Consider the following 24,308-nt stretch of genomic DNA (forward strand, 5'->3'; position numbering starts at 1 on the left):
GCTGCACAGCCTGCATTCACTCCTTAAGACGCACACACATTTCCCCTTCCTTTTTAGGAGGGGAAAAGTGCGTCTTATAGAGCGAAAAATACGGTAATTGCCATTAGGGAAAACCTTAACCAGGGGTTGGCAACTGAAGGCCCATGGGCCATAAGCGCCCCCCCCTGGGGTCGTTTAACTGGCCCATGAACTGCCCCCAGACTGAGTCACCCTCTCTGCAAGTCCCCGTGCGCTGAGCTAAACCAGCGCAGCGTGGCACGGGGACTCACTTTTGCGGCGCCAGAAATCGCATCTGCGCAGACGCAGGAAATCGCACCTGCACAGGCACAGATGCCAGAAATTTCGCCTGTGCAGACACAGAAAATTGCGGGCGCACGTGCGCTCTGGCCCATGGATGATGATAATAATAATAATAATAATTTATTTATACCCTGCCCATCTGGCTGAGTCCCCCCAGCTACTCTGGACGGCTTCCAACAAAACACTAAAATACAACAACCTATTAAACATTAAAAGCATCCCTAAACAGGGCTGCCTTCAGATATCTTCTAAAAGTTTGGTAGTTGTTCTTCTCTTTGACATTGGTGGGAGGGCGTTCCACAGGGCAGGTGCCACTACAGAGAAAGCCCTCTGCCTGGTTCCCTGTAACTTGGCTTCTCACAATGAGGGAACCGCCAGAAGGTCCTCGGTGCTGGATCTCAGTGTCTGGGCAGAATGATGGGGGTGGAGACGCTCCTTCCGGTATACTGGACCAAGGCCATTTAGGGCTTTAAAGGTCAGCACCAGCACTTTGAATTGTGCTCGGAAATGTACTGAGAGCCAAAGTTGGTCTTTCAAGACTGGTGTCATATGGTCTTGGTGGCCGCTCTCAGTCCCCAATCTAGCTGCCTCATTATGTCTAATTGTAGTTTCTGGGTCACCTTCAAATGTAGCCCCATGTAGAGCGCATTGCAGTAGTCCAAGCGGGAGATAACTAGAGCATGCACCACTCTGGCAAGACAGTCGGTGGGCAGGGAGGGTCTCATCCTGCATACCAGATGGAGCTGATAATCAGCTGCCCTGGACACAGAATAGACCTGTGCCTCCATGGACAGCTGTGAGTCCAGAATGACTCCCAGGCTGCACACCTGGTCCTTCAGGGGCACAGTTACCCCATTCAGGACCAGGGAATTCCCCCACACCCACCCGCTCCCTTTCCCCCAAAAACAGTACTTCTGTCTTGTCAGGATTCAACCTCAATCTGTTAGCTGCAATCCACCCACAGAGGGATCTCCACTGGAGTGAACTGGCCCAGGCCAGGTAAACCTTGCTGACCCCTGACATAAATCCTCAGCCAGAAAGTATGTTATATTTGGAACGTGGACTCCTCTTGCCACTGATATTGCAGCAATATAGACCCCCCCCCCTTGCCCCACACACGTTTGCTTTGCTAACACATTTACTGGGGCAATTGCACAAAGGCATTTTCCATCCATGGAAAATGTCCACCTTTTTTCAGGCTCTCTGTTCCGCTGCGACTTCTTCTAACGAGTCACCTGCCCTTTCTTGAAACAGATCTACCGCAAGTTTCCTGGCTTTGACTATCTGATCTTAGACACAATGGCTCTCGCGGGAATGATCTTCCCAAACGACAAAAAGTGAGTCTGAAGGGTGCCACGGTGGCAGCGAGGTGGTTCTGTTTGGGGCACCTGTCCCTGTAGAAGTCTGCGTACAATTGAGCCAAACGAGTGTCCTCTTATTTTGTTTTGTTTCATAAAAGGCATGCGTCGCTTAAAAAAAAAACCAAAGCAAAACCCTTAAAATGGTTTACAAAGAGAATATTATCGTTATTATTAACATTTATATACCACCTCTATCCTCCAAGGATCTCAAGTCGGTGCACATGTTTCTCTTCTTTCCCATGTCATCTTCCCAACAAACTTGTGAGGCTGACCCAAGCGAGCTTTCATGGCTGAGAGGGGATTCGAACCCTGCTCTCCAACACCCTTAACCATTACGCACACTGGCTGTTGTTATAAACAAAAATTGACCTTTTCCCATATGGGGTATCCAAGAGCCCATATAGAGTCCTTACATAGGTTCCCTAATGGTAGGAGAAAATAACAGAGGCCAACCAGAGAATATTGAGAAGCAAATCAGCTAGTAAGCTTGATCTTTATTGATCTGTTGCAACAGGGTGCTCCCCTCACCCGCAGGAGAGAGGAGGAACCCCGAAAAATGGCGTGCAAGGCCTTATAAAGACTTTTGAAATTGCCACCCTGTAGATCAAGACCACCCCCAGAAACATCACACATACTTCGCAGAAAAGGCGGTCTAAAACAGAAATTTGAATGTCGTTTTTCTCCTGTCGTTGTTTATTTCCTGTCTGGCAGGTTACTTGATTGGATTGCCTGGGGAGCCCGGCCAGTCTTTTGTAATGATAAATACTTAGTTCCTGGGCCAGGTCACAGGCTCACACCCTATTCATATCTTAAATGTGCCCTTAAGACAGGATTTGTGAGGAAAGAGGCAATGGGAGGTTTCCCACTTTGACCTTGCAGAGAAAAGATTTGGTCAGTTTAGGAATCAAAATGGTTCCAGGTCGGTCTTCCTGTGATGATCTATGTATATGCTTGGTTGGTACATTTATGAACATTACCATATATCTAAGACCATAAAATTCCTATCACAATGTTCAGTGAAAACAACTCTTTAAAACATTCGAAAGAGAAACTCGGCAATAAATATAGAAAAAAGATTAAAATATTCCTCAACATTCCACATTATGGAGTACTGTATTTTTCGCTCCATAAGACACACCTTTTTCCTCCTAAAAAGTAAGGGGAAATGTCTGTGCGTCTTATGGAGCGAATGTGCGGTCGATCGCTGGCTCCCTTTCCAGCTCCTTGTTGAATGTTCTGCAGACGGAGGCTGTTTGTTTCCCCAGTGACATGTGACTGGTTGATTAAATTATCTGTCTGGAAACTGTAGAAATGGCTCCCTTTCCTAAAGAAGCTGCACAACTGTGAGCTGACCCCCCCCCCAAATGGGGCTTTCCCCCTCTAAAAACTAGATGCATCTTATGGTCAGGTGTGTCTTATGGAGCAAAAAATACAGCATTTCATCTTGCACATGTACCTTCTTGACTGCTTAGATCTGCGGATCTGGCAGTGTTATAGGTGCTGCACAATACAGTGGTACCTCGGGTTAAGTACTTAATTCGTTCTGGATGTCCGTACTTAACCTGAAACTGTTCTTAACCTGAAGCACCACTTTAGCTAATGGGGCCTCCCGCTGCTGCCGGAGCACGATTTTCTGTTCTTATCCTGAAGCAAAGTTCTTAACCTGAAGCACTATTTCTGGGTTAGTGGAGTCTGTAACCTGAAGCGTATGTAACCCGAGGTACCATTGTATTGTATTTTAATATTCTGTTGGAAGCCGCCCAGAGTGGCTGGGGAAACCCAGCCAGATGGGCGGGGTATAAATAAATTTATTATTATTATTATTATTATTATTATTATTATTATTATTATTATTATTACTACTACTACTACTACTACTGTGTATGTTTGTTTGCTGAGTGAGGGAAGTGTAACAGCGTGATGGGATTGCATCGGGTTACCTTGGCTTACATACGCTTCAGGTTACATACACTTCAGGTTACAGACTCTGCTAACCCAAAAATAGTGCTTCACCTGACCAAAATGGGTTTTACCCCTCACTCTTGCAGACTTTCTCTTTTTTAAAAAAATATTTTTTAATGCTTTTTAACATACATACATATCACAAACATACTTACACAGCCAAGAGGAAAAAAAGAAAAAAAGAAAAAAGAAAAACAAAACAAATCATGTAATACATAAAAACATAGACAACTCAACTTACATTGACAAACACTGATCGACTTCCCTTTATCTCGATTTCGGGGAAAAAGTTATCTTATTTTTTTTTTAATCTGCAGTGTCTCATTCTTCAAGCAATTTTTACGTAGTAAGCGTTATCTCATACCTACTGTGATTTTTACAAATATATATTTGTTTTTTATCAACATTTTTATTTTCCTTTTATTTCTATTTCCATATATATCCTGAATTTATCCCATTCATTATTAAATTTTGTACTTTTTTGATTTCTTATTTTCTGTGTCAATTTTGCCAGTTCTAAATAATCAAATAATTTAGATTGCCACTCTATTATCGTTGGGGTTTTAGACGTTTTCCAATACTGCGCTATGAGGGTTCTGGCAGCCACTGTTGCGTATAGGAAAAATGTTTTATCTTCCTGTTTGATTTCTTCACCAATTATCCCCAGGAGGAAGGCTTCAGGTTTTTTGCTAAAGGTGTATTTGAGGACTTTTTTTAATTCGTTATAGATAGATTCCCAAAATTTTTAAGTATCTCACATGACCACCACATATGTATAAAGTCGCCCTCCTTACTCTTGCATTTCCAACACATTTTATAACCTGTTTTATAAATTTTATCCAATTTTACCAGCGTCATGTACCATCTGTACATCATCTTATACATGCAGACTTTCTCTATGTATGCAGAGAGAGACAACCCTCCCCTCAGGGGATCTGTAAAAATCAGACGAGGATGGGGATTATGACTTCTTGCCTGGTCACCAAATGATCAAACTGATGAGAAAGGAGGGGCAATTTTTGCTGCTTACCTGGTCACCGCTCTGCCCTGCCCAGCCCTTTAGAATAAAAACCATGTGCTACTTCTAGACTCTTAAATCTGTTCCCTGCCTGGTGGGGCTGCTACCACTGAAAAATTATATTGGAGACCAGGTGGGCCATCAGGAAAGGCTTTGTAGCTGGCCTCACACTTAAAAAAAAAAAGAGAGAGAGAGAGAGAGAGAGAGAGAGAGAGAGAGAGAGAGAGAGAATATGCCTCTTCTAAGATTGTTCTACATCAAATCTAAAGCCAAAGTATGACTCTTGCTTAAAAACCATTTTTTAAAATTACTCCCGTGCAAATTTAATTGATTTAACCAGCTTCTCGGCTAAAGTTCCACCTATTTCATAAACTGTCTTGTGATTTTCAGATGAAGGGTGGTATATACGTAAATCTAATCATCTCGTGTTCTAATTTTCCAAATCACTTTGGGAGCCAGGGTTTGGCCAAAGATGCAGGATAAAACCAGGATAACCAAATGCTTGGTGGTTCATTGCATTCTGTCTCCATCTGCAGCGTCCAAGTGTTGTCCAGTCCTATCTTGATCATACATGCAGAAGACGATGCGATCATACCAATACAGCATGGAAGAAAGGTAACAAAGCCTTTGTACTATTCTAATCTTCTTTCTTCGTTTCTTTTAAAAGTGGGAAGGCCATGCAGCCGTGGAACGAAGCCTCCATGGTTATCTGCTCACATAGCCAGTAAAATGGTGGTGGGGTGGGGTAGGGGGGCAGAACTATGGATTATTTTTACAATTACAAAGGGCTCCTTGTTTGGTCACCTGGGGACACAGTTCTCCTCGTCCTAGGCGAGCGACTATTCGTCATTGCCATTCTAGGGCTGAAAATGCAAGGTCAGATAGGTTACACTTTCAAACTGGGCTAGGGAACCTTTGTCCCTTCTGGGATTGTTGGACTGCAGTTCCCATCATCCCTGGCTCTGGGCTATGATGGCTGGGACTGACGGAAGTTGCAATCCCACAGCCATAGGTCAACTGGTCCCTATATGCTGCTCTAAAACATCCTTTGCAACTACTGCCTCAAATTCCTTGTTGCTTAGTCATTTCCTGGACATTCAAAGCAACCTGCATTTATTTCAGAGGGACCAGGGTGCTCATTTTGAGAGGGAGTGGTGAATGGGTTGTTCACTCTACATATACCGTATTTTTTGCTCTATAAGACTCATTTTTTCCCTCTTAAAAAGTAAGGGGAAATGTGTGTGCGTCTTATGGAGTGAATGCAGGCTGCACAACTATCCCAGAAGCCAGAACAGCAAGAGGGATCGCTGCTTTCACTGCGCAGCGATCCCTCTTGCTGTTCTGGCTTCTGAGATTCAGAATTTTTCTTTTCTTGTTCTCCTCCTCCAAAAGCATCTTGTGGTCTGGTGCGTCTTATAGAGCTAAAAATACGGTAATTTTTTAAAAAAATGCTGCAACATGCTTTGAACCTTTTGAAGAATGGTGGCATCAGAAGGTTCAAGCCAGGGCCAAGTTGGAGGTGGGGGATTTCGACAGTGGAAATGAAACTACAGGCCGATGCCTCACCTCACAACTCAAGGTGTGATTTTGCAGGAGGGCTAGCGATGAGACTGTCAGAACAGGATGCTGTTTCCAATTCCAGCTCACAAAACGTCCTGTGTTCCCGCTGCAAGTTCTCTCAGCCCTAACCTACCTAACAGGGCTGTTGAGAGGATAAAATGAGGGAAAGGGGGGGGGGAAGCTTTGGAAACCACCATGAACTCTGTGGGATAAAACCATAATAATAATATAAAAAACCAAGTAGTGTGTCTCTGTTTCTCAATTTGATCCTTTTACATGGCATTGTAGTTAATGGTTCCTCGTCATCCCGGGAAAAAGTGACAAGTGGGGTGTTGCAGGGTTCTGTCCTGGGCCTGTTGTTGTTCAACGACTTTATAAATGACTTGGATGAAGGAATTGAGGGGGTGCTCATCCAATTTGAAGATGACACCCAACTAGGAAGGGTAGCTAATAATGCAGAACACAGAACCAGAATTCAAAATGACCTTAACAGATTGGAGACCTGGGTGCAAGCTAACAAAATGTATTTCAATAGGGACAAATGTCAGGTTCTGCACTTAGGCAGGAAGAGGTAAAGGTAAAGGGACCCCTGACCATTAGGTCCAGTCGTGACTGACTCTGGGGTCACGGCGCTCATCTCACTTTCCTGGCCAAGGGAGCCGGCGTACAGTTTCCGGGTCATGTGGGCAGCATGACTAAGCCGCTTCTGGCGAACCAGAGCAGCGCACGGAAACGCCGTTTACCTTCCCGCCGGAGCGGTACCTATGTATCTACTTGCACTTTGACGTGCTTTCGAACTGCTAGGTTGGCAGGAGCAGGGACCGAGCAACGGGAGCTCACCCCGTCACGGGGATTCGAACCGCTGACCTTCTGAACGGCAAGCCCTAGGCTCTGTGGTTTAGACCACAGCGCCCAGATGCACAAATATAGGATGGGGGACACCTAACTTACTAGCAGTACATGTGGAAAGGATCTAGGGGACTTAGTGAAGATGAGTCAACAGTGTGATGCAGCAGGAAAATCAAAGCTAATGCTATTCTAGGCTACATCAACAGTGCCCAGATCAAGGGAAGTAATAGCCCCACTCTATTCTGCCTTGGTTAGACAATACGTGGAATACTGTGTCCAATTCTGGGCACCACAATTTAAGAAGGATGTTGACAAGCTGAAACGTGCACAGAAGAGGACAACCAAGATGATCCAGGGTCTGGAAACCAAGCCTTATGAGGAAGGGTTGTTGGGTATGTTTAGCCTGGAAAAGAGGAGACTAAGAAGAGATAGGATGGCCATCTTCAAATATCTTAAGGGGTGGGAGCATGCTTGTTTTCTTCTGCTCTGGAGGGTAGGATTCGAACCCGTGGCTTCAAGCTGCAAGAAAGGAGATTCCGACTAGGCATTCAGAAAAACTTTGTTCAACTGTCAAACAGCTCTTACTGTCAGACTCCCACGAGAGGTTGTGGTCTCTCCTTCCTTAGAGGTTTTTAAGCAGAGGTTGGATGTGTGTTGGGAAACTGTGCTACTCACACAGAGTCAATTAAGGTTTGGCAGACAGCCAGAAGGCAATCTGAAGGAGTAAGTCTGCCTGGTGATAACAGAGACATGCAGACAGCTCCCTGATTGGTCAAGCTCTTTCAAGGAAGTGATAATTAATGGCCTACTAACTGGAATGAGTTAGTTCAGGAGTTCAGAGGTTCAGAGTTCTGTGTGTCAGTGTAGGAGTTGTGAGTCGTGTCAGAGAGAGCTAGCTAAAGATCTGTGTTCTGTTCGTGTAAATAGTCCACTGTATATAATAAACACTTAACTACAAGTTCCTGGTTCATCTATCCTGTCTGCAGCCAAGTCGCCAATTGCTTCCGTGGATTCTGCGTGTACTCTGCCAGGTCTGGCTGAGGTCCTGCAACTAGTCAGAAAGTTGCAAAACACCAAATAGGTTTTACCAATAGGATGGCCATCTATCCTGGATGCTTTAGCTGAGATTCCAGCATTGCAGGGGTATGGCCTAGATCAAAGGTCATCAACCTTATCCGAGGATGGGCTGGTCAACGCTCCGTCTGTCAGAGGATGGGCCGGAGCATGTGCGCACGCGCACTCTTCTGGGTCGGAGGAGCACCTGTGCACTTGCGTGCACACTATTTCCGGCGCACATCCGGTTCGGGAGAGCACCCATGCGCATCCACACAGGTGCCAACAACCCAGAAGTTGGTCCCCGCGTCGCTAAGAGCAGGCAGTGGCAGGGGTCGCCATAGGCCAGTTAGACAAGCCTCGTGGGCCACTTAGGTTGCCAACCCCTGGACTAGACGACCTCCGTAAGATTCTATGAAACTAAGAAACCCCAGATGCTGCAACCTGCCTCATTCGTTCCCTTACAGCTCTTTGAGATTGCATACAACGCTTCGGAGAAGAAAGAGAATGTCGTGTTTATTCCTTTACCTTCTGCCCTGGGCTTAGGACACGACTACATTTCCTTCCACCCTGATCTTGCCGGCATTTTCAAGTAAGTGGGTGGAAAGAAGAGAAACGCTTTTGTAGAATGGGGTCCCGGACCCCTGATTTCCCTTTGACACTTTGAGGGCTGGGATGCAGCAGGGAGCTGGGCTCACGGAGCTGCCTGCTCCAGCAGAGAGAGGGATGTGCAAATTTGCTGTGCTGGAAGCCCAAGAAGCAGCCTTTATCCCAGGCTGTTTGCCTTGGCTCTTTGCAAGAGGGAGGACCCCTTCTTCATCGCTCCTGCACCTTGATGAGAGAGACTGTCCAACCCTCATGCCCTGCCCATTAGCAGTGGTTGTTATTTAGTCATTTAGTCATGTCCGCCTCTTCGTGACCCCCTGGACCAGAGCACGCCAGGCACTCCTGTCTTCCATTTCCTCCCACAGCTTGGTCAAACTCATGCTGGTAGCTTCGAGAACACTGTCCCACCATCTCATCCTCTGTCATCCCCTTCTCCTTGCGCCCTCCATCTTTCCCAACATCAGGGTCTTTTCCAGGGAGTCTTCTCTTGTCATGAGGTGGCCAAAGTATTGGAGCCTCAGCTTCAGGATCTGTCCTTCCAGTGAGCACTCAGGGCTGATTTCCTTCAGAATGGAGGGGTTTGATCTTCTTGCAGTCCATGGGACTCTCAAGAGTCTCCTCCAGCACCATAATTCAAAAGCACCCATTAGCAGTGTAACCTCAGTATTTTTTTAAATAACTCTGTGATCATTGCAGAGATCAGTATGGCAGGTGGAGGGAACATGTCTCTCCATTGCATGACCAAGGAGAACATGCTTAGATGCCATGGCAGCACTTGGGCCTTTATGCCAAGACATAACACCAGTCTTGAAAGACCTAGACTGGCTCCCAGTATGTTTCCGAGCACAATTCAAAGTGTTGGTGCTGACCTTGAAAGCCCTAAATGGCCTCGGCCCAGTATACCGGAAGGAGCGTCTCCACCCCCATTGTTCAGCCTGGACACTGAGGTCCAGCTCCAAGGGCCTTCTGGTGGTTCCCTCAACATGGAACCAGGCAGAAGGCCTTTTCATCAGTGGTCGCGCCTGCCCATCAGATGTCAAAGAAATAAACAACTATCCTGTGTTCAGAAAACATCTGAAGGCAGCCCTGTTTAGGGAAGTTTTAAATGACTGATGTTTTAATGCATTTTTAATCTTTTGTTGCAAGCCACCCAGAGTGGCTCGAGAAACCCAGGCAGATGGGTGGGGCAATAATAATAATAATAATTGGGCCTGCGGTCAGAGGTGGCTTTCAGTGGCTGGGCAGCTCTTGCAGAGCTAATGTAGCTTCCTGCATGTTATATTGAAGTTGTAGTGTGATATAAAACAAACACACCTTCCATGTTTACTGAAATGGCATATAGGTGCACCCACATACACAGAGTGTACTCTTCCGCCCAAATGTTGCACCAGAGCTTACAAAACCTGGGACTACAACTCCGATCATCCCTAACTAGCAGGGCCTGTGGGTCATGGATGATGGGAGTTGTAGTCCAGAAACAGATAGAGACCCAAGTTTGGGAAACCCTGTCCCAGCCTAAAGACAGCCTAAGTACAGGGCCGTCTTACCCATAGGTGCTAGGGGTGCGGGGCACCTGGGCGCCGGCTCTCAGGGATGCCAGGCTGAGAGTCTGGGGCCTGAGAGTTGAGTCCGGGGAAGAGCCCTCCCATTGGTTGAAGCGCTGCGGCGGGCTCTTCTGCTGCAGGCAGCTCTGTGCCGCGAGTTCAGGGGCGACTGAGCCAGTGAGACGCTGAAGCAGCCAGGTGGATATTGGCACCCCGGCGCCACATATGCTTACGACAGCCCTGCCTAAATAGATACCCAGCATGGCCCCTGGTTGAAGGAATATAAATCATGCCTCTTTGTTTCCCTCCTGTTCGCAAACAGAAACTTCCTCCAGAGTGTTAAGTGACAGCAGCAACACAGGAAGAGAACAGCCGCTGCCACCCACAAGGAACACTGCGCCATGCTCCAGTTCAAATTGCTACAGATAATAAAACGAGCCATGAACAGGAAGAGTGGATTTCGTTTTTATTTTACCAGGTGAATTTCCAGGAATGCAAGATTTGTGGCGTGGACCCGGGAGACGAGAAAGCGGGGAGAACACAAACTGATGCATGCAGCCTTTGCAAAGATGTGGGGTTTGCTGCTTCTTTTTTTTATTAATGCACCTAAAAGTGTATATTTTAAGCACTACCTGAGCAGGACACTCTCTCTCCCCTTCTTAGCGCATCTTTCTCATGGCACGTAAGCAGCCGGCATGTACCTGCTGAGCGCACCAATGGCATTGAACACATAGCACCTGCTGCAATACCTCAGGGTATCCGTTAAAAGCACTTTGGTCCAGCGACTGTAGGACAGATTATAGGGCTCAGCCAGATGTCCTTTTGCACCCCACTTTCTAGGCACAGGTCTGTATTTTAAAGCTCCACATCTGAGTGGGTGGTTCCCCCCCCTTCCAGTGCTTCTCCTGGGAAAACCCACATTTGAATGCCAAATCAGAGCAGATAACAAGCCGCAGAAAACCCGACTGCCATTTGCCAAAGGCTGGGAGAATAAAACAACCCAAAACAACAGGCTCAGAGACAGAGCTTTGAAGTGCAGAAAGGGAGTCTGGATATCCTCATAGGCAAGTTGGGGGGAAGATCCTTGGCAACAAGTTGGCTGAGACAGCAACATGAAGACCCCCAGGGATTCTGCTGCTACCATTTTTGACACACCTCTCTCGCCAGACAGGTCCACACCCTCTGCGAAGGGTTTATCTGATGGGTAACCAATCCCTTTGTTATCTTTTAAAAAGAGTTGAGGATGCAAAAGAGCAGCTTGTTGACTCGATCTTGCCATCGGTCCCTCCTGGAAGCTGGTTTTGCAGGAGGTTCAATAGCAGCCCCATCCTGGGACCTTCGAAAAAGAGACTTAGGACTAGGAATTCCCAGGCTGCCAAGGGAGGGGGGAGGAGGGGGAGGGTTCATGACACTCAGAAGTGCCCTTCAACTCGCTTTGCACTTCTGCAGAATTCACGGAATAAGTCAGATTCCCCTTTCAATGCCAATAAAAGCAGAAAGAAAAAGAGCCCACAACTTTTAACTACTGTTAGCGTCACTAAACAAGCATGAGCCAGCCTCGCACAAACCACACAGGACCGCACACTCACTACTCGGGTAGAGCTAACTCCTCACGACTTGTGCAAACTCAGACGTGCATCTTTTCGGATGTGTCGTTGGCCAGCATCTCGTCCGCCACATCCCGGGGCACATTGGGGGGCGGGATCTTCAAGTCGGAAGGCTCCACCCCCCAGATGTCCCGGGCGTACTCCTTAATGGTCCGGTCGCTGGAGAACTTCCCGGAGGCGGCGATGTTCCTGATCACCATTTTGGTCCACTCCTTGGCGTTCTGAGAAAAGAAGCTGACTTAAGAATCGCAAAGGTCTCATTTCCTTTTTTCCCCTTCAATTTTTTTTTATTAATTTTCCAAAAAAATTAAAACAAACAAACATCCTATTTGTAATTAAACCAATCTTGGTAACATTGTTAAGTGTCTTCCTCAAATCCCCCTGGTTACCGGGGTCGCCAAAGGGCACCCACCGGATCACCAGGTCCTCAGAACGCCCAATCTTTTTTATATATATATTTTTTTAAAAAAAATTATTAAGGATTTTCTTGTTTTACAGAATCTGAGGTTTTTCTGGGGGACCGCAACGCTCTTGCGGTCTCCCCCTGCTTCACAGCGCTGGGGTTCTTTCAGCCAAAAGAGCTCCCGTCTGCCATTACTGGGCGACCAACTGGAAGCCTCTCATTTCCATGTGCAGAGTTCTTTTTGACTGCTCCACAAAACACTCCCGGCCAAAGCGACGGTTTATTTCAAGTTCCAACCTAACCCAGCCCCAAGTTTGATGGTAGGGAAATCAGACAGCATTTTACCTGAAGGAGTGTCTCCACCCCCATTGTCTAGCCCAAACACGGGGGTCCAGCTCCAGGGACCTTCTGGTGGTTCCCTCACTGCACGAAGTGAGGTTACAGGGAACCAGGCAGAGGGCCTTCTCGGTGGTGGCACCCACCCTGTGGAATGCCCTCCCGTCAGATGTCAAGCAGATAAAAACTACATAACTTAGAAGACATCTGAAGGCTTAGGGAAGTTTAAATGTTTCATCGTGTTTTTAATATTCTGTGGGGAGCCGCCCAGAGTGGCTGAGGAAACCCAGCCAGATGGGCAGGGTATAAATAATAAATTTTATTTATTCTTAGTCTTATACATTTTAGGCCAGTGGTTCCCAGTTAGCTAGGAACTGCAGACCCCTGTTTTTCAAAAGCCAAGCCACGAACCCCCTTCTTTTGAAAATCTCGATATCTCTGTAGTAGTTCTTGTTTTGTGAATGGTGCCAACATGTCTAAGAGCAAACGTACATCTTCTGGGCCTCGCTCCTGTGCGAGTCACGTGACCCGTGCAAGCACATGGCACCCACAGTCAGTCAGTCAATGGGTATGTGCCATGGACATCAGTTAGAGTTTGCAGACCACCAATTGGGAACCACTGTTCTAGGTGGTTATCTTGCAAGAAGCAGCAAGAGAAGAACTACATAGACTGCATGTAGAAGAATCTCAAAATATAGGAGTGAAGGAAAAACTTCACTGTACCTGCAGAATTGTAAGAAGGAGGGATTTCAACTACAGGAGGGAGGAGGGAGAACTGTTTTGGACCCCGAGCAAGCAGCATGGCCAATGGCCAGGAATTAAGGGAGTTTTAGTCCAGCAACACCTGGAGGGCCACAGGTGAGTCACACCTGAGCTACAAGGATGCTGATGAAATAGCCACAGGTGATCAAGCATGGAGATAATAAGCACACCCAGGAAACTACAAAAGGCCACAGTTTACTAAACACAGGTGTGCGTGGGAGACAGAAAGTCTGCAGGCTAAATAACTTGTGTATTTATGGCTAGACTACTGTTTCCCCCCCTCTCTTTCTTTTAAAGTCCCAGGGCAGGTCACAACATTAAAACATAGTATTAAAAGCAGGTTTAAACAACTTATAGCCACAAAAATTACACCTCAGTTGTCCAAAGACAAGGCAAAGAGGTGAATCTACAGCATTCTCCGGAAGCTGTATAATGAAGGTGCCAGACACACCTCTATGAGGACGGAGTTTCACATCTTAGGGGCCACCACAGAAAAGGTCCTCTCACCCCAGGCTGACACCCCTGAGCGTCTGAGGGCAGCAGAACTATGAAGAGGACCTCCTCTGCTGGACTTAGCACCTGAGATGGTCTGTAGGGAAGGAGTTTGTCCTTATATATTAGGGACCTGAGTCATTTAGGGCATTAAAGGTAAAATGTAAAGGTAAAGGACCCCTGGATTGTTAAGTCCAGTCAAAGGCGACTCTGGGGTTGTGGTGCTCATCTCTGCTTACAGGCCAAGGGAGCTAGCGTTTGTCCGCAGACAACTTTCCGGGTCATGTGGCCAGCAGGACTAAACTGCTTCTGGTGCAATGGGACACTGATGGAAGCCAGAGCGCATGGAAACGCCATTAACCTTCCTGCCGAAGTGGTACCTATTTATCTACTTGCACTGGCATGCTTTTGAACTGCTAGGTTGGCAGGAGCTGGGACAGAGCAACGGGAGCTCACTCCGTTGCGGGGATTCGAACCGCCGACCTTCCAATTGACAGGCCCAAGAGACCCAGTGGTTTAGACCACAGCGCCACCTGTGTCCCAGGGCATTAACACCAATATGAGCACCTCGAACTGGGCCTGAAAACGAATTGAAAACTAGTGCAGCTGTTTTAAAACAGCTATAGGGGAACGCCCAGCCAGGAATCTGTTGCATTTTGGACCAACTTTCTCTCCTCCCTGCTGTTCCAGAGGACCATGCATATTGGGAGAACTCCAGAAAAAGGGCTGTGGTGTTGGCGGAGGGGCGCTTTCCCTCTCGCTCCATTTTGGAGAATCTGGGAAGGTGAGCAACGGTACGAGGCCCCCTGGGCTTCCTTCCAGCCTCTCCTAGCACCTCGCTTGAAAGCCCTTCTTACAAATGTGGAACGGGAATTATGCGGAGCCTGGAACGGGGCCAGTTTGGCCGATCGAAGCGAGTGCATTTACACAGGGTAAGGCGATCTCAGGAGACCGCTGGCAGCAGCCAAACCCCCTCCGCCCAGCTTACCATGTAGAGTTGACTGACGTTGTCTTGACATCTGACGTAAGCTTCGTAGTCTGCGAAGACTTTGAACCTATTCGAGGAAGGAGCCAGAGTGGGCGTTAGGGGGGCTTTTGCCTGAACAATGAAGACCCTTTTTTATTACAGTGATACCTCCGGATGCAAACGGGATCCGTTCCGGAGCCCCGTTCGCATCCTGAAGCGAACGCAACCCGCGTCTGTGCATGCACGGGTCACGATTCGCTGCTTCCACGCATGATGTCATTTTGAGTGTCTGCGCATGCGCGAGCGGCGAAACCCGGAAGTAATGCGTTCCATTACTGTAACCTGAAAGTGCTCAACCTGAAGCATATTTAACCCGAAGTATGACTGTATTACAGTGGTACCTCGGGTTAAGTACTTAATTCATTCTGGAGTTCCGTTCTTAACCTGAAACGGTTCTTAACCTGAAGCACCACTTTAGCAAATGGGGCCTCCTGCTGCCGCCGCGCTGCTGGAGCCCGATTTCTGTTCTTATCCTGAAGCAAAGTTCTTAACCTGAAGCACTATTTCTGGGTTAGCGGAGTGTGTAACCTGAAGCGTCTGTAACCTGAAGCGTACGTAACCCGAGGTACCACTGTATTATTATTTTACACATAAATAGGAAGGCCACCATCAAAGTCCAATGTCCTGTCAAAATAAAAACAGGGTCCTCAACAGGCCCTGACATCAGGAAGAACTTTTTCCCCCTTTCTCTTTTTCATTATTAAATCAAGAATAAATCACACATAATCATAAAAATGTGCTCCCTGAGACCATTCCATTATAGCTATCCAACCTCCCTAATGACCCCTTTCCGTTTTAACAGTACAAATTCTACAAACACCCTCCGTATCTCCTCAAAATCACTTCTCCTGCATATTCCCGGTCTTACCTTAATGGCACACGCTAATTTATCATTAATAGCTACATCCCAAACCTCTTTGTACCATTATAACATTTTATTTCCCCCTTGCCCCTTCTATTTCCTAGCTGTAATAATTCGTGCGGCTGTCAATAAATTTGTGCGCAAGTCCTTCATAGCCCGTGAACCTTCCACCCCATCGTAAATTGATAATAGTGCTACCTCTGAACTTTTGGGCAGCTTTAACCCCGTGATTTCTGCTATCTCCTTAAAGACCCTTTGCTAACAAAATTGTACATATTTACACCCCAGTAAGAGCTGTTCAACAGCGGAAAGGTCTCCCTCGGGAAGTTGTGGACTCGCCTTCCTTGGTTTTGAAGCAGAGGTTGGATGCTTTGGCTGAGATTCCTGCAATGCAGGGGGTTGGACTAGATGACCCTTGGGGTCCCAATTCTATGTTCCTTAAACTTTTTCCAGAGTGGAGGGTCGGGGAAAGCAGACCCTGCTGCGACTGATGCACAGAAGCCAGGCAAGTTACAGAGTGTGGCACAAGCAACTGTTAGCCAAAGCTGTCAACAGGTTTCTGCAAAGGGGTCTCCACTCACCGGTCATGGTTGAACAACATGTTGACCAAATCTTTGAAAAGGTCGGGCTCTTTTGGTGAAAAGAATCCACTCCTGATCTGATCCATGGCTTGCTTTAGCTCAGGAAGTCTGTCGTAATATTCCTGAGCTTTGTACCTGATGGAAAGAGGGAGGAACACCTTTAGCACACATATTGAAGACTACCGATGGCCATGTATATTAAAATTAATATAATAATAATAATAATAATAATAATAATAATAATAATAATAATAATAATTTATATCCTGCCCATCTGGCTGGGTTTCCCCAGCCACTCTGGGCGGCTTCCAACAGAATATCAAAATACAATAACCTATTCAACATTAAAAGTTTCCCTAAACGGGGCTGCCTTCAGATGTCTTCTAAAAATCTGGTACTTGTTTTTCTCTTTGACATCTGATGGGAGGGCGTTCCACAGGGTGGGTGCCACTACCAAGAAGGCCCTCTGCCTGGTCTGTTACATGCTCCTGGCTTTGCAGTCACAAGACATCCTCAGCTATCTCACTTTGTTATACCAGGAGGGGCAGACATGTGAACTCCCTTGATTTGGTGAGGAAAATCTGTTGGAAGTTCAGCAGCAGGGATCATTTGGTTTGTAACTTAAGGGTTAGTTACGCTCACTTGAAAGCCAACTTGTCAAGATGGAGATAGGTGGAAGTATTGTTTCACATGGAGGAATCACATTTACTGAGGCAGCACATGCTCTGAATGGCTGTGCAATTCTGAGGGGGTCCTCCTCTTCAATTTATATACCGTTTTTGTTCAGTGATGTCTGGTTTTTGCATTTATCCAGACTCCACCTGTATTAGGCAAAGTAACTTTGCCAACAGAACTGCCATAACAGCCGCCTCCAAACTGTAGGGTGACTCAAATTATTGAGCAATTATTGATCTGCACCATTAACATATGCAAGGGGTCAAAAATCTGATCTTACCATAAGCAAAATCTCTGGATTTTCTGCACATTGGATAAGATCCAATTCAGTGGGCAAGATCAAACGTTTGCAAGGCACAACCATGAAGCAATGGGAAAAGCTCCTGGAGTCCTTGTCTATCTTCTCTTTTGAGATCCTTCCGATTTCTCCCATTGTTTTGGATATATTGTAATACTCCAAGAATTTGGCAAGCCACTCTATTTTTGTCGGTATAATACCACTTTTCCAATTTTTCACAACCGATAGCCTTGCGGCTACTGTTGTGTACAAATATACTGTCTTGTCCTCTTCCTTTAGACTTCCTGCCACTATTCCCAATAGAAAACTTTCTGATGTTTTCCTAAATGAATATCTGAACATTTTTTTTCATTTCATTATATATTGTTTCCCAAGATTGTTTGATGTTTAAACAATTCCACCATATGTGCATCACAGTACCTTTTTCTGTGCTGCATCGACAGCAGACATCGCCACAATTTTTATTCATTTTTGCTATTCTGTCAGGTGTTAAATACCATCTATGTTGCATTTTAAGGTAATTTTCTTTCAATATATAACACAGAGTGAATTTCATACCTTCTTTGCACAATTTCCCCCATTGTTCAAGCATAATATTTTCCCCAATATCTTGCGCCCATTTAATCATGCATGCTTTAACCGGACCTCCGGAATGAATTAAGTACGTAACCGGAGGTACCACTATAATATATTTTAAAAATTTTAAAAAAGAAAAAAGAGAAAAGCTCTTGGAACCAGGGAGCAGAATCCATCAGTGCACAATCCAATCAAAATACAGGTCAAGCGAAAAGCGTGGGTGAGACCTTCGCTTCTGCCATACTCACCCTCTCCGGTCCAGCTCTGCCACATCCTCCACTCTCATGCCAAAGATGAAGAGGTTCTCTTCTCCAGCCTCCTCTGCCATCTCAACGTTGGCGCCATCCATCGTCCCAATGGTCAGGGCTCCGTTCAGCATGAATTTCATGTTGCCAGTGCCAGACGCTTCGGTGCCTGCCGTGGAAATCTGCTCCGACAGATCTGTGGCAGGGATCACTGCCAAGAGGGTGCAATTTTAGCCATTCTTGCGGTCCATTATTATTATTATTATTATTATTATTATTATTATTATTATTAATTTCTGTCACAGCCAACCAGGATGGCTCACAGCAGGTAATCAGAAAAAACCCCATGCAGAATCAAACAAGCAACTGTGTTATATGGACATATCAAACTGCCTTGCACCTAGAGGAAAGGGAAGGGTGTAGCTCAGTGGGGCAACTGGGAAAAAATGTCCCAATTTCAGTTTCTGGCTTTTTCCAATTTAAAGGCTGAGGGAGAGGAATCCGTGAGCTTGCCAAGGAGTTGATAAGGTTCAGTACTGAGTTATTTGAAGTTCGACAGCTTCTTCTCCTTCCCAGGCCGAGAGAAAAATGGTGAAAACAGGATATTTATTGGGACAGTGTGATCTCAGCAGCTGCTGCTAAAGTTGCAAATAATGAACCACGGGACAGAGGAATGGAGAACTTCTGAAACAACAATGGGATATCAGCTCTGCCCAAGGCATGATGGAGAACAGCAACAACCAGGAAAAGATAGACGTAACATTTTACAAGGACAGGAAGAAACATTACGGACAGAATAACTGCCACTCACAGGAAGAACAAGGATGTAGTTTGAATGCTTCGCCTGTAGCTTTATAAATCATTCAATGTGTCAATACAAATGGAAGTTGTTAAAATTGCAGTTGCTGTATAAGGGATTTAACGTTATTTTGACTTGAGTGTAATTGAAATTTAGAAGATTTTGGAACACAGAAATAAAGTAAAGCATCAATTCTAGCACGTGGGAGGCTAGCTAAATTGTATAATTTGGCGTCTGAATTATTGGTATTACTAATTGCATTATAATTTGGCTTTGTTATAATGAGGATATTATTGGATTATTGTAATTGAAAACTACTACTACTACTAATATAATAATAGTAATAATAGTAATAATAATAGTAATATAATAATAATAATAATAATAATAATAATAATAATAATAATAATAATAATAATAATAATAGCGGTAATAAAGGCTGAGGGAGAAGGTGTTAAGCACCTTTTCTGCCCAAGAGACAACTCCGAGTTAGGGCCAATAGCCCTGGTATAACACTGTTTGCTTTTACACATCACTTGGGGATGACAGGCAAACTAATGTCAGTGTACTGGAAGAAGCAAAGATCATCAGTGTTGAAGCAATGATTCTTCAACATCAACTTTGTTGGACTGGTCATGTTGTGCAGGTGCCTGATTGTCGTCTTCCAAAGCAACTACTCTATTCTGAACTTAAAAATGGAAAGCTTAACGCTGGTGGTCAACAAAAGAGGTTTACAGACTGTCTCAAGGCAAATCTTTAAAAAATGTAGTATAAACACTGACAACTGGGAAACACTGGCCTGCAAGCGCTCCAGTTGGAGAACAGCCTTTACCAAAGGTGTCATGGGCTTTGAAGACACTCAAACTCAGGACACAAGGGCGAAACGTGCTAAGAGGAAGGCACGCTTGGCAAATCCACACCGTGATCAACTCCTGCCCGGAGGCCAGTGTCCCCACTGTGGAAGTACGTGTGGATCCAGAATTGGCCTCCACAGTCACTTACGGACTCACTGTTAAGACCGTGTTTATGGAAGACAATCTTACTCGGCTACGAGTGATCAGCAAAGAAGAAGAAGAAGATGTTGGAGTAGGACCTGGGAGAGACAAGGGTTCAAATCCCCATTTAGCTATCAAGCTCACTGGGTGACCTTGGGCCAGTCGTTGCCTTTTAGCCTAACCTACACCACAAGGTTAGTGGGTGGTGCTGTGGGTTAAACCACTGAGCCTAGGACTTGCCGATCAGAAGGTTGGTGGTTCGAATCCCCATGACGGGGTGAGCTCCCGTTGCTTGGTCCCTGCTCCTGCCAACCTAGCAGTTTGAAAGCACATCAAAGTGCAAGTAGATAAATAGGTACCGCTCTGGTGGGAAGGTAAACGGCGTTTCTGTGCGCTGCTCTGGTTCGCCAGAAGCGGCTTAGTCATGCTGGCCACATGACCCGGAAGCTGTACGCCGGCTCCCTCGGCCAATAAAGCTAGATGAGCGCCGCAACCCCAGAGTCGGTCACAACTGGACCTAATGGTCAGGGGTTCCTTTACCTTTACCCCACAAGGAGGTTGTGGATATTAAATGAGGAGGGGGACAACCAGCTCCTTGGAGAAAAAGGCGGGATTATAGATGCAATCCATCAAATGTTTAAGGTCTGTTAATGAAGCTCTACTGCAAGCCCTCTGTCATGTGAAGACTGGATTCCGCAAAAAGCAATGGACCCAAGTTAGTCATCGTCATCAATTTAAATGGTTCTTCTGAGAGTAGAACTTAGTTGGATACAATACAACCCAGTGGGCCCCAGAGCACTCTCCCTTTCTTCAGTTTCCAGCAACTGGCATTCAGTTGAAGTTGAATAATATGTAGAGGGCCACAGATATGTTCTCCCGCCCCCAACATTTTAGCCAAAGGAAGAGGCACCCACCAAGAACAGGAAAAATGCCATAGGGAAAGCCAATGAGGCACAAGTACAGTTTGAAACACATTTTGACTCTTAGGCCCATTTGCCAGGAGAAATGATTCAAGGCTTTTAGACGCCAGCTCTTGCCAGCGACGGGCGATACTGGCCTTACCTTTCTCGGCCAACGAGACTCTGTAGTTTTCCAGGAAGATGACCTTCAGCTTGTTCCCCACCACAGGGTCATTGTTGACCACATGGCCCACGGAAGTGATGAGCTTGATGATCATTTTGGCCATGTGGTAGCCAGGAGCAGCCTGAAAGGAGGGCAGAAACGCAAGCGCTTAGAAGGAACAGTGGCAGCTGGTATAGTGATCAGGTGGGATCGCTATGAGGAATTATAACAAATATAGAGTAAGCCATCTGTGTCAGCAATGAAAGCATTGCGTTGACTGGGTTTAAACTATTTTGATATGATTCTTGATCAATCCACACCTCTGCATCCCTGTTCCATTTCTCTTTCTTCACAAGTCACGTACCCACTTAGACAGACAGGCGTCCTGGGTCATCAAAGACAGTGGGCAGTTTCTTTGATGTAGCTTTTCTGATATGTTGATCTTAGAATGTTAATCTTAGGGCCAGGAAACAGGTTTCACATAAAGGTGATAATGATTGCTGGTCTCCTGGCCATCCTTCTTATCATGTGTATTGATTGTTTATGACCTCTGGGGTTGCTGAATGCACTCCTTTGTAGTTTTCATTCATTTACCCCAAAAGTATGCATGCTTAACTAGTGTTTGTAGTTTAACTTTGTCCCCACGTGGGGTTTGTTGAAATGCTCAGAAGAAATCTGATTGGTTCTTACGAACACTCTGTAAAAAGCTCTTTTGTGAATAAAACGACCTGGGCCAAGGGCTGGGGGGAGAGATTATTATACGCACCCTTCCCAGAGTCTTGCTGGTTCAAGCCTCTGTGTGTATTCTTATTAATCAGAGTTCAATCCTTCCTTTACTTTGGGAATGCCTCATTCCTGGGCGTGTTTCCAACAGAATCCACAATAAAGGGGGCACCCCTAGAGGGGCATTCTTGTGCTTCCCCCTAGCCTCCCTGAAACCAGGACCCTCCAGATGCTTTTTAGATGTATTTTTGTTGTTGTTTAAGCAGACTTTTCAGCTGCACAAATTCCCCATGAACACCTCACACTCTCCTTTTGTGGTGGTGGTGTGTGGTCACGTTAGAAGTACATGAAATTATGCTTTAGGGAGGTGTTTTTCTCATTCTCCCATAACACTAGCACTCTGGATGTGTAGTAGCGTCAGGAGAGGTGAAGGAAAGTATTCCTTCACACAGGGCTTAATTATTCATCGGTGGAACTCCCTCCCACAAGATGTGGTACGTTGGCCATTGACAAGTCCAAGGAAGGCAGGCAGGCAGGCACTTCCAAGGGCAGCCCAAAAGGGACACCCCAGCAGATCCTAGGCTGTCCCCTCTTGAAATGTGCAGCACAAACCCATCGCTTACTTTGCCGCCAATGATCACCGTCCGGGGCACAAACAGCTTCATGGGGTCTCGCTTGATGCCTGTGGAAGGGAAAGGAGAACACAAAATGAGAGCCAGTGTGGTGTAGTGGTTAAGAGCGGTGGACTCGTAATCTGGTGAACCAGGTTCGCTTCCCCGCTCCTCCACATGCAGCTGCTGGGTGACCTTGGGCCAGTCACGTTTCTATGAAGTCTCTCAGCCCCACTCACCTCACAGAGTGTTTGTTGTGGGGGAGGAAGGGAAAGGAGGATGTGAGCCGCTTTGAACCTCAAGAAGGCTGATTGCCAAAGAATTGATACTTTTGAATTCTGGTGCTGGAGGAGACTCTGGAGAGTCCCATGGACTGCAAGAAGATCCAACCTCTCCATTCTGAAGGAAATCAGCCCTGAGTGCTCACTGGAAGGACAAATCCTGAAGCTGAGGCTCCAAGACTTTGGCCACCTCATGAAAAGAGAAGACTCCCTGGAAAAGACCCCAATGTTGGGAAAGATGGAGGGCGCAAGGAGAAGGGGACGACAGAGGACGAGATGGTGGGACAGTGTTCTCGAAGCTACGAACATGAGTCTGACCAAACTGCGGGAGGCAGTGGAAGACAGGAGGGCCTGGCGTGCTCTGGTCCAGGGGGTCACGAAGAGGCGGACATGACTAAACAACAACAACAACAAAAGGGGAGTGAAAGGCGGGATATCAAATCCAAAATCCTCCTCTTCTTCTTCTTTTCCACCAAGACACCTAGGAGGTGAAGCTGTCACTGCCTACGAGCCACGAATGCCCAGGCTGCCAAGCTGCCCCTGTGTCCTTACTCACGGTTGTACATGGTGATGATGTGCAGGCAGTTCATGAGCTGCCGCTTGTATTCGTGGATCCTCTTGACCTGGACGTCAAACATGGAAGCCGGGTTGATCTTCACCTTGTATTCTTTCTCCAAATACTGGGCAAACTTGACCTTGTTCTCCTGAGAGAGAAGAGTGAAAAAGCAATCGCTCAAAGCAGCAGCAAATATAGGCAGAAAGACATGGTCTGGGGGCACCAGATGCAGCAGCCCCCTACCTAATGCCCTTCCCGGGACGTCCTTTTAATTGTGCATTAATGATGCTCTGCTTTCATGAAAGTATTGGTGCGGTTACACACAACCCTCCTTTTCAACACCGTTTTCAACAATGTTTCAGAGTCAACATACAGTTCCTTTCCCAACCGGGGTCCGTCCCTTAATCTCCTGCCACAATCCCGCAACTTTTCATAGAACAGAAGTTTCCTGGGCTTTTCCATCCTGTTTTGCTGCCATGTAATTCAAGGCTGCCCCCCCAAAAAGGTAACATTTGGGGGGAGCACTGCAAAGCGAAGAGAGTGGAATCATGTGTGAACAGTGCTGGATTTACGTATAAGCTAAACAAGCTCTAGTTTAGGGCCCCACTCTCCTGGGGGCCCCCAAAAAATGTAAAGGGGGGAAAACCCTGGATGTACATTTCCAAAATGTAAGATGAAAAACAAATAAATTAAAACCAGCATACAGCAACAGTGTTTTGTGTTGTATAGGCTCCTAAGATGTAGATCATGGGCCCCTCCTGCGCTCATCTCGCTTTATTGACCGAGGGAGCCGGTGTACAGCTTCTGGGTCCTGTGGCCAGCATGACTCAGCTGCTGCTGGCAAACCAGAGCAGCGCACGGAAACATTAATACATACATATTACGAATATAGGAAAGGTAAAGGGACCCCTGACCATTGGGTCCAGTCGTGGCCGACTCTGGGGTTGCGGCGCTCATCTCGCTTTATTGGCCGAGGGAGCCGGCGTACAGCTTCTGGGTCATGTGGCCAGCATGACTGAGCCGCTTCTGGCGAACCAGAGCAGCGCACGAAACGCCATTTACCTTGCCGCCGGAGTGGTACCTATTTATCTACTTGCTCTTTGACGTACTTGCACTTTGACGTGCTTTCGAACTGCTAGGTTGGCAGGAGCAGGGACTGAGCAA

General features: G+C 46.4%; 2 protein-coding genes across 2 annotated transcripts in view; one reads left to right on the top strand and one right to left on the bottom strand.

The window, feature by feature from the left end:
- Positions 1 to 10,704, top strand: part of ABHD12B (abhydrolase domain containing 12B) — a 28,957-nt gene extending 18,253 nt beyond the window's left edge. Inside the window, exons 10-13 of the mRNA XM_081914518.1 lie at positions 1,555 to 1,637; positions 5,178 to 5,256; positions 8,571 to 8,695; positions 10,576 to 10,704. Of these exons, the coding sequence (XP_081770644.1) occupies positions 1,555 to 1,637; positions 5,178 to 5,256; positions 8,571 to 8,695; positions 10,576 to 10,600 (312 nt within the window). The 3' untranslated portion in view covers positions 10,601 to 10,704. The remainder of the gene's footprint in view (positions 1 to 1,554; positions 1,638 to 5,177; positions 5,257 to 8,570; positions 8,696 to 10,575) is intronic.
- A 620-nt stretch (positions 10,705 to 11,324) lies between these two features.
- Positions 11,325 to 24,308, bottom strand: part of PYGL (glycogen phosphorylase L) — a 58,903-nt gene continuing 45,919 nt past the window's right edge. Inside the window, exons 15-21 of the mRNA XM_081910303.1 lie at positions 23,145 to 23,292; positions 22,320 to 22,378; positions 20,974 to 21,115; positions 18,121 to 18,328; positions 16,324 to 16,458; positions 14,842 to 14,908; positions 11,325 to 12,081 (exon numbers count right to left, since the gene is read on the bottom strand). Of these exons, the coding sequence (XP_081766429.1) occupies positions 11,881 to 12,081; positions 14,842 to 14,908; positions 16,324 to 16,458; positions 18,121 to 18,328; positions 20,974 to 21,115; positions 22,320 to 22,378; positions 23,145 to 23,292 (960 nt within the window). The 3' untranslated portion in view covers positions 11,325 to 11,880. The remainder of the gene's footprint in view (positions 12,082 to 14,841; positions 14,909 to 16,323; positions 16,459 to 18,120; positions 18,329 to 20,973; positions 21,116 to 22,319; positions 22,379 to 23,144; positions 23,293 to 24,308) is intronic.

The sequence above is a fragment of the Podarcis melisellensis genome, assembly GCF_964234715.1.
Source record: "Podarcis melisellensis genome assembly, chromosome: 1".
Classification (NCBI taxonomy): domain Eukaryota; kingdom Metazoa; phylum Chordata; class Lepidosauria; order Squamata; family Lacertidae; genus Podarcis; species Podarcis melisellensis.